This window comes from Coregonus lavaretus (genome assembly GCF_964263955.1).
Source record: "Coregonus lavaretus genome assembly, chromosome: 2".
In the NCBI taxonomy this organism is placed as follows: domain Eukaryota; kingdom Metazoa; phylum Chordata; class Actinopteri; order Salmoniformes; family Salmonidae; genus Coregonus; species Coregonus lavaretus.
In genome coordinates, this window is record NC_139989.1 from 83,096,078 (window position 1) to 83,106,077 (window position 10,000).

At 39.6% G+C, this 10,000-nt stretch overlaps 2 protein-coding genes across 2 annotated transcripts in view; one reads left to right on the forward strand and one right to left on the reverse strand.

Moving 5' to 3' along the window:
- Nucleotides 1-10,000, forward strand: part of LOC311140907 (NACHT, LRR and PYD domains-containing protein 3-like) — a 466,410-nt gene that overhangs the window by 181,171 nt on the left and 275,239 nt on the right. The window lies entirely within an intron of this gene.
- The window catches only part of LOC311099259 (NLR family CARD domain-containing protein 3-like), a gene marked incomplete at both ends in the record, with an annotated part of 7,815 nt that continues 1,642 nt past the window's right edge, over nucleotides 3,828-10,000 (reverse strand). Inside the window, 3 exons of the mRNA XM_084139957.1 lie at nucleotides 3,828-3,840; nucleotides 8,427-8,600; nucleotides 8,892-10,000. The exon at nucleotides 8,892-10,000 is cut by the window's right edge and continues 683 nt beyond it. Of these exons, the coding sequence (XP_083996083.1) occupies nucleotides 3,828-3,840; nucleotides 8,427-8,600; nucleotides 8,892-10,000 (1,296 nt within the window). The remainder of the gene's footprint in view (nucleotides 3,841-8,426; nucleotides 8,601-8,891) is intronic.

Here is a 10,000-nt window from a genome sequence, read left to right on the forward strand (position 1 = left end):
CTTAAAGACTAGCGTCTAAGGGTATGGTTTATTAACTCCCTCAGTTGGGGAGGGGGGTTGGTGGGTTTGTGGTAGGGTCAGGGTATTAGCTCACCAGATGGTTACTATTTTATACTTTCATCATTTCATTTAGTTTCTATCTTTTTCCCTCTTTCTTATTATCTTTAAAGATGTCTGCTCCTAATAACTATACATTTATGACACTTAACATTAGGGTACTGTAATGAATACTCAGGGAGAAAAAGGTGTAGATTCACGCGCAGTGCAGCAGGTGTGTATTACACCTTTACAGAAGACAGGAATAGTGTTGACAGGCAGGCAATGGTCATACACAGGTAGGCAAACAGGCAGGTGAATCAAAACTAGGACTGAAGGCTAAAACTGGTTCTCACAAACGAGCTAGGAAAAGGCTTAGTAGAGTCAAAGTCTCACAAAAAACATTTCATTAAATTATGTTTTCTAGGTGGAAGGTTTACCCTGTGTATGAGATTAAAATGTATCAGCTGATGATGAGGATTGTTAGATGAACCCACTAAGTTCCTGATGAACTCAACTGGTGAGCCTCTTTAGCAGCTAGTTCCATGGACACACTGATTTCAATGTCCTTTGCCAAGGTCAGATGACTTTCAGTCAACAGTCTCTTTTGTGTAGCTTCACTCCGTAGCCCACATACTAGTCTGTCTCTAATGATGTCATTTAGAACAGCATTAAACTCAGTGTTCTGATAGTTTCTTTAATGCAGCAGCAAACATTGTTACTGATTCTCCCTCTTCCTGATGTCTCCTGTGGAACCTGAACCTTTCAGCATTAACTAGTGGTTCTGGTGAAAAATGTCCTTTAAGTATCTCCACAATATCCCCATACGTCTTATTACCTGTTCTGTCTGGCTGTAGCAGGCTGCCTAGTAAATTAAATGTCTTTGGCCCCATTACACTAAAACATGGAGGCACAATGTTGTCCTCATCCATGTCATTTACAAGAACAAAATATTCAAACTGTTCTGTATTAGAGCTCCACTGTTCAATACTTTCATCAAACTGTCCAATGTATCCAACAATTCCAATAATGTTTTGTTTCTCAATAAGCTCCTGATTGTCACTCACTTCAATATTGTCCTCAACCCAAGCAATATTTTCCTCAGTCACGTGATCTTCATTCACTTCACTCACTGACGTTTCCTCCTAAGTTCGCTCATTTAGCAGATTTAAATAAAAGGTTTGTCTTCACAGATGAATAAATGTCCTATCCTTTAATCACTGTATATTCCTCCTTTTTAATCACGTTGTTTTCCCACTCCGATGTCCGTCTCCATTCCTTTTCTGCCGTCCATGACGATGTTAACTCCAGTGGTGGAAAAAGTACCCAATTGTCATACTTGAGTAAAAGTAAAGATACCTTAACAGAAAATGACTCAACTAAAAGTGAAAGTCACCCAGTAAAATACTACTTGAGTAAAAGTCTAAAAGTATTTGGTTTTAAATATACTTAAGTATCAAAAGTAAATGTAATTGCTAAAATATACTAAAGTATCAAAAGTAAAAATACAAGTATAAATCATTTCAAATTCCTTACATAAAGCAAACCAGACGATTTTCTTGTTTTTAAAATGTACGTTCAGTGTGTGTTTGTTCAGGTTGGTTGTGTTTTGGGTTATGTTTTGTCCAATAGTAACTGAATGGTGGATGATGACTGGAGTAATTTTCTGTCTAAGTGAGTAGATAACATGTTTCTAAACACTACTAAATGAATCCTGATGATGCCATGATTAAAGAAAAATCATGAATGAATCATGAATAATAATGGGTGAGAAAGTTACAGAGGCTACAACAAAACATGCTAACCTCTCACCATTAACATCAAATAAAAGGTGATATTCTGTACTGTTGCCTAATATGAAACATTATATCTAAAATCCAAAATGCTGGAGCATAGCGCCAAATGTAAAACTGTAAGCTTCACTGTCCAAACACATATGGTGTGGACTATGTGTGCCTGGTAAACACATGTGGATTTTTATTTTTTATTTATTTTTTTATTTTATTTTTTTTATTTCACCTTTATTTAACCAGGTAAACCAGTTGAGAACAAGTTCTCATTTACAACTGCGACCTGGCCAAGATAAAGCAAAGCAGTGCGATAAAAAACAACAACACAGAGTTACATATGGGGTAAAACAAAACAAAGTCAAAAATCGAAAATACAGAAACAGAAATACATATATATACAGTGTGTGCAAATTTAGCAAGTTATGGAGGTAAGGCAATAAAATAGGCTATAGTGCAAAATAATTACAATTTAGTATTAACACTGGAATGAAGTGCAAGAGATGATGTGCAAATAGAGATACTGGGGTACAAATGAGCAAAATAAATAACAATATAGGGATGAGGTAGTTGGGCGGGCTAATTTCAGATGGGCTGTGTACAGGTGCAGTGATCGGTAAGGTGCTCTGACAACTGATGCTTAAAGTTAGTGAGGGAGATAAGTGTCTCCAGCTTCAGAGATTTTTGCAATTTGTTCCAGTCATTGGCAGCAGAGAACTGGAAGGAATTTCGGCCAAAGGAGGTGTTGGCTTTGGGGATGACCAGTGAGATATACCCGCTGGAGCGCAGACTACGGGTGGGTGTTGCTATGGTGACCAATGAGCTAAGATAAGGCGGGGATTTGCCTAGCAGTGATTTATAGATGGCCTGGAGCCAGTGGGTTTGGCGACCAATATGTAGTGAGGACCAGCCAACAAGAGCGTACAGGTCACAGTGGTGGGTATTATATGGGGCTTTGGAGACAAAACGGATGGCACTGTGATAGACTACATCCAATCTGAGTAGAGTGTTGGAGGCTATTTTGTAAATGACATCGCCGAAGTCAAGGATCGGTAGGATAGTCAGTTTTACGAGGGCATGTTTGGCAGCATGAGTGAAGGAGGCTTTGTTGCGAAATAGGAAACCGATTCTAGATTTAACTTTTGATTGGAGATTCTTAATGTGAGTCTGGAAGGAGAGTTTACAGTCTAACCAGACTGTGTGAGGGGTTTGACCTCAGAGCTGAGACCAGAGAAGCACAGCCTTCCTCTGTGACTAGACAGCCTGACAGCCTGCAAAGAGTCAAATCATATTAAAACCACACTGCTATTCTTTGGTGGTGAAAATAGTGGCAGTATATTTTTTCATTCATACCAGTGTCCTGAAACCTGCCATATATATATTATTATTAGAAAAAATCGTAATATTGTGTGTAGAGAGAAAAATGTATAGTTCAAATATTTGAGTAGACTGACCAGAGCAGTTTAAAAAGCATTATCATTTACATTACATTTTAGTCATTTAGCAGACGCTCTTATCCAGAGCGGCTTTGTCACGCCCTGGCTCTGGGGACTCTGTTATGTTGAGCCAGAGTGTGTAGAGTCTATGTTTTGTGTTTCTATGTTCAGGATCTAGTTCATTGTGTTTCTATGTTGGCCGGGGTGGTTCTCAATCAGAGGCAACGAGAATCAGCTGTTGCTTGTTGTCTCTGATTGGGAACCATACTTAGGCAGCCGTTTGGGCATTTGTGTTGGTGGGATCTTGTTCCGTGTTGGTTTGTGTATGTACCCAAGGACTTCACGTATCGTTTTGTTGTTTTTGTTCGTGTGGTGAATAATAATAAAAGATGTTTGCATTCCACGCTGAGCATTGGTCCACTCCTTTTGACGAGCGTGATAGACTTACATGAGCAATTAGGGTTAAGTGCCTTGCTCAAGGGCACATCGACAGATTTTTCACCTAGTCAGCTCGGGGATTAGAACCAGCAACCTTTCAGTTACTGGCACAACGCTCTTAACCACTAAGCTACATGCCGCCCCTATCAGTCAAAAGACAGACAGTGAGGTATCAGATTTAGATTGTATTGAGTATACAGTCCACACCATATCTAGTTTGACAGTGAAGCTAACATTTTAAATGTGGCTCTATACTCCAGCATTTAGGATTTGAGATCAAATGTTTCATATGAGGTGACAGTATATAATGTCACCTTTTATTTGAGGGTATTTTAATACATATCTGTTTCACCATTTAGAAATGAAGCTCTTTATGTATCTATTCCCCCATTTGAAAAAGTCATAAGTATTCTGACCATTTGACTTATAGTGTATTAAAGTAGTCAAAAGTTTAGTATTTGGTTCCAAACTCGTTGGTTTCATTTGCAGTTTGTTTTGGTTGTGTTTTGGGTTATTTTTTGCCCAATAGTAACTGAATGGTGGATGATGACTGGTGTAATTTTCTGTCTAAGTGAGTAGATAACATGTTTCTAAACACTACTAAATGAATCCTGATGATGACATGTTAAGAAAAATCATGAATGAATCATGAATAATAATGAGTGAGAAAGTTACAGAGGCTACAACAAAACATGCTAACCTCTCACCATTACCAATAACAGAGGGGGTATGATCCTTGTTCCTCTGTAACTTTCTCATTCATCATCATTCACGATTCATTCATGATTATTCATAATCATGGTAGCATCCACATGAATGTAGAAGTGTTCAGAAACATATTCTATTCTTACTGACAATACAAGTGAAGTAACTCCAAAATGACAGGACATTATTCACCATTCAGTTTCTATTGGTAAAAACATCATCTAAAACACAACCAAAACAAACTGCAAATGCATTCAACAAGTTTGTAGAATCACAGGCTTGATATAATCACTGCAGGTAAGGAATATGGGACCAAATACTAAACTTATGACTACTTTTAATACAATATAAGTGAATATGTCCAAATTATTACGACTTTTTCAAATGGGAGAACAAGATACATAAAGTGCTTTCATTTCTAAACGGTAAAATATATATATATATATATATATATATATATATATATATATATATATATATATATATATATATATATATATATATATATGAATACCTTTAAATAAAAGGAGACATTCTGTACTGTTGCCTAATATGAAACATTATATCTGAAATCCAAAATGCTGGAGCATAGCACCACATTTTTAACTGTAAGCTTCACTGTCCAAACACATATGGTGTGGACTATGTGTGCCTGGTAAACACATGTGGATCTGGTGAGCAGTTATCACTTGTTGACCAACTACAGGAATACTGACCTCAGAGTCTCCAGTTTACAGTGGGGATTTCCCAGTCCAGCAGAGAGCAGCTTCACTCCTGAATCCTTCAGGTCATTGTTACTCAGGTCCAGCTCTCTCAGGTGTGAGGGGTTTGACTTCAGAGCTGAGACCAGAGAAGCACAGCCTTCCTCTGTGACTAGACAGCCTGACAGCCTGCAAAGAGTAAAATCATATTAAAACCACACTGCTATTCTTTGGTGGTGAAAATATATTCTTTCAGTGTCCTGAAACCTGCCATATCTATTCATATATGTATATATACAGTACCAGTCAAAAGTTTAAACACACCTACTCATTCAAGGGTTTTTCTTTATTTTTACTATTTTCTACATTGTAGAATAATAGTGAAGACATCAAAACTATGAAATAACACATATGGAATCATGTAGTAACCAAAAAAGTGTTAAATGAATCAAAATATATTTTATATTTGAGATTCTTCAAATAGCCACCCTTTGCCTTGATGACAGCTTTGTACACTCTTGCCATTCTCTCAACCAGCTTCATGAGGTAGTCACCTGGAATGCATTTCAATTAACAGGTGTGCCTTCTTAAAAGGTAATTTGTGGAATTTCTTTCCTTCTTAATGTGTTTGAGCCAATCAGTTGTGTTGTGACAAGATAGGGGGGTATACAGAAGATAGCCCTATTTGGAAAAAGACCAAGTCAATATTATGGCAAGAACAGCTCAAATAAGCAAAGAGAAATGACAGTCCATCATTACTTTAAGACATGACGGCCAGTCAATACGGAACATTTGAACAACTTTGAAAGATTCTTCAAGTGCAGTCGTAAAAAACATCAAGCGCTATGATGAAACTGGCTCTCATGAGGACTGCCACAGGAATGGAAGACCCAGAGTTACCTCTGCTGCAGAGGATAAGTTCATTAGAGTTACCAGCCTCAGAAATTGCAGCCCAAATAAATGCATCACAGAGTTCAAGTCACAGACACATCTCAACATCAACTGTTCAGAGGGGACTGTGTGAATCAGGCCTTCATGGTCAGGCCTTCATGGTCGAATTGCCTCACTACTAAAGGACACCAATAAGAAGAAGAGACTTGCTTGGGCCAACAAACACGGGCAATGGACATTAGACCTGTGGACATTTGTCCTTTGGTCTGGAGTCCAAATTGGAGATTTTTGGTTCCAACCGCTGTGTCTTTGTGAGAAGCGGGGTGGGTGAACGGATGATCTCTGCATGTGTATTTCCCACCGTAAAGCATGGAGGAGGAGGTGTGATGGTGTGGGGGAGCTTTGCTGGTGACACTGTCTGTGATTTATTTAGAATTTAACCACACTTAACCAGCATGGCTACCACAGCATTCTGCAGCGATACGCCATCCCATCTGGTTTGCGCTTAGTGGGACTATCATTTGTTTTTCAACAGGACAATGACCCAACACACCTCCAGGCTGTGTAAGGGCTATTTTACCAAGAAGGAGAGTGATGGAGTGCTGCGTCAGATGACCTGGCCTCCACAATCCCCCGACCTCAACCCAATTGAGATGGTTTGGGATGAGTCGGACCGCAGAGTGAAGGAAAAGCAGCCAACAAGTGCTCAGCATATGTGGGAACTCCTTCAAGACTGTTGGAAAAGCATTCCAGGTGAAGCTGGTTGAGAGAATGCCAAGAGTGGGCAAAGCTGTCATCAAGGCAAAGGGTGGCTATTTGAAAAATGTCAAATATGAAATATATTTTCATTTGTTTAACACTTTTTTGGTTACTACATGATCTCATATGTGTTATTTCATAGTTTTAATGTCTTCACTATTATTTTACAATGTAAAAATTGTAAAAATAAAGAAAAATCCTTGAATGAGTAGGTGTGTCCAAACTTTTGACTGGTACTGTATATAAATTAATTAATGTATCATTATTAACAGTAGATAACATGTTTCTAAACACTACTAAATAAATATGTGTGTGTGTGTGTGTGTGTGTGTGTGTGTGTCCAGTGTGTGTGTGTTCAGTGTGTGTGTGTCTGTCCAGAGTGTGTGTGTATGTGTGTGTGTGTCCAGTGTGTGTGTGTGTGTGTGTGTGTGTGTGTGTGTGTGTCCAGTGTGTGTGTGTGTGTGTGTGTCCTGTGTGTTTGTGTCCTGTGTGTGTGTGTCCAGTGTGTGTGTGTTCATTGAGTGATACAGGAATACTGACCTCAGAGTCTCCAGTTTACAGTGGGGATTCCCCAGTCCAGCAGAGAGCAGCTTCACTCCTGAATCCTTCAGGTCATTGTTACTCAGATCCAGCTCTCTCAGGTGTGAGGGTTTTGACTTCAGAGCTGAGACCAGAGAAGCAAAGCCTTCCTCTGTGACTAGACAGCCTGACAGCCTGCAAAGAGTCAAATAATATTAAAACCACACTGCTATTCGTTGGTGTTGAGTCATTTTCTTTCTAAGTGAGTAGATAACATGTTTCTAAACACTACTAAAGTAATCCTCATGATGCCATGATTGAGAAGGATCATGAATGAATCATGAATAATAATGGGTGAGAAAGTTACAGAGGCTACAACAAAACATGCTAACCTCTCACCATTACCTTCAAATAAAAGGTGACATTCTGTACTGTTGCCTAATATGAAACATTATATCTCAAATCCAAAATGCTGGAGCATAGCACCAAATGTAAAACTGTAAGCTTCACTGTCCAAACACATATGGTGTGGACTATGTGTGCCTGGTAAACACATGTGGATCTGATGAACAGTTATCACTTGTTGACCAACTACAGGAATACTGACCTCAGAGTCTCCAGTTTACAGTGGGGATTCCCCAGTCCAGCAGAGAGCAGCTTCACTCCTGAATCCTTCAGGTCATTGTTACTCAGATCCAGCTCTCTCAGGTGTGAGGGGTTTGACTTCAGAGCTGAGACCAGAGAAGCACAGCCTTCCTCTGTGACTAGACAGCCTGACAGCCTGCAAAGAGTCAAATCATATTAAAACCACACTGCTATTCGTTGGTGTTGAGTCATTTTCTTTCTAAGTGAGCAGATAACATGTTTCTAAACACTACTAAAGTAATCCTGATGATGCCATGATTGAGAATAATCATGAATGACAAAGTTACAGAGGCTACAACAAAACATGCTAACCTCTCACCATTACCTTCAAATAACAGGCAACATTCTGTACTGTCACCTAATATGAAATATTTTATCTGAAATCCAAAATGCTGGAGCATAGCACCAAATGTAAAACTGTAAGCTTCACTGTCCAAACACATATGGTGTAAACACATGTGGATCTGGTGAACAGTTATCACTTCTTGACCAACTACAGGAATACTGACCTCAGAGTCTCCAGTTTACAGTGGGGATTCCCCAGTCCAGCAGCGAGCAGCTTCACTCCTGAATCCTTCAGGTGACTGTAGCTCAGATCCAGTTCTCTCAGGTGTGAGGGGTTTGACTTCAGAGCTGAGACCAGAGAAGCACAGCCTTTCTCTGTGACTCCACAGCCTGACAGCCTGACAAAGAGATCATCATGATTTCACAAACACATTGTTAATTTAACACCAGTAGTGTAGAAGGACAATGGCAAATGCATTTGGTTTATTCTCTTAAACAACATATAGATTAATCTTCCGTCTCCTAGAATTGTATGGTCATATTGTTATACTAATGTGAACATCAATGCATTGATTCAGTAAGTTTTTCAATGTAATATATATATATATATATATTATAATATATATATTTCTCTAAACTGAATATTTCTTCCTGATGATTAGTACTTAAATGTCATTTTATGTACTCACAGAGCAGCTCTGGAGGCTTTGACCACTGGCAGCAGCCTCAGAAGACCTTCCTCTGATCTGGAGTATTTCTTCAGGTCAAACACATCCAGCTCCTTTTCTGAAGTCAGCAACACAAAGACCAGAGCTGACCACTGTGCAGGTGACAGTTTGGCTTCTGAGAGACTTCCTGATCTCAGGTATCTTTGGATCTCCTCCACTAGAGAATGGTCATTCAGTTCATTCAGACAGTGGAACAGATTGATGCACCTCTCTGGAGAGGGATTCTCCCTGATCTTCTCCTTGATGTACTTGACTGTTTCTTCATGTCTCTGTGAGCTGCTTCTTGTCTTTGTCAGTAGACCTCGTAAGTGCTTCTGATTGGACTCCAGTGAGAGGCCCAGAAGGAAGCGGAGGAACAGGTCCAGGTTTCCTGTCTCACTTTGTAAGGCTTTATCCACAGCACTCTTGTAGACAGTAACTTTACGCTTCTGTCTGATCCTCACAGAAAAGTTGCTGGACGTTGATTGAGGTTTGGCCATTAGATTCTCATTGTTGTTGATGAATGAGAGGAACACATATACAGCAGCCAGAAACTCCTGAATGCTCAGATGCACGAAGCAGTACACCTTGTCCTGGTACAGCCCACATTCCTCTTTAAAGAGCTGTGTGCACAATCCTGAGTACACTGAGGCTTCATTGACATCAATGCCAGCCTCTTTCAGGTCTTCTTCATAGAAAATCAGATTGCCATTCACAAGCTGTTGAAAAGCCAGTTTTCCCAGTGACAGAATGCTCTCTTTATTCCAGTGTGGACCTGTCTCTTCTTTCCCAAGATACTTTTCATTCTTCTGTTCGGTATGAAACTCCACAAGGTGTGTGTACATCTCAATCAGAGTCTTGGGCATCTCTTCTGTCTTGTGTTTCAACATGTGTTCAAGGACTATTGCAGAAATCCAACAGAAGACTGGAATGTGGCACATGATGTGGAGGCTCCTTGATGTCTTTATGTGTGAGATGATTCTGCTGGCCAGGTCCTCATCACTGAATCTCTTCCTGAAGTACTCCTCCTTCTGTGGGTCATTGAACCCTCGTACCTCTGTCACCTGGTCAACACACCCTGAAGGGATCTG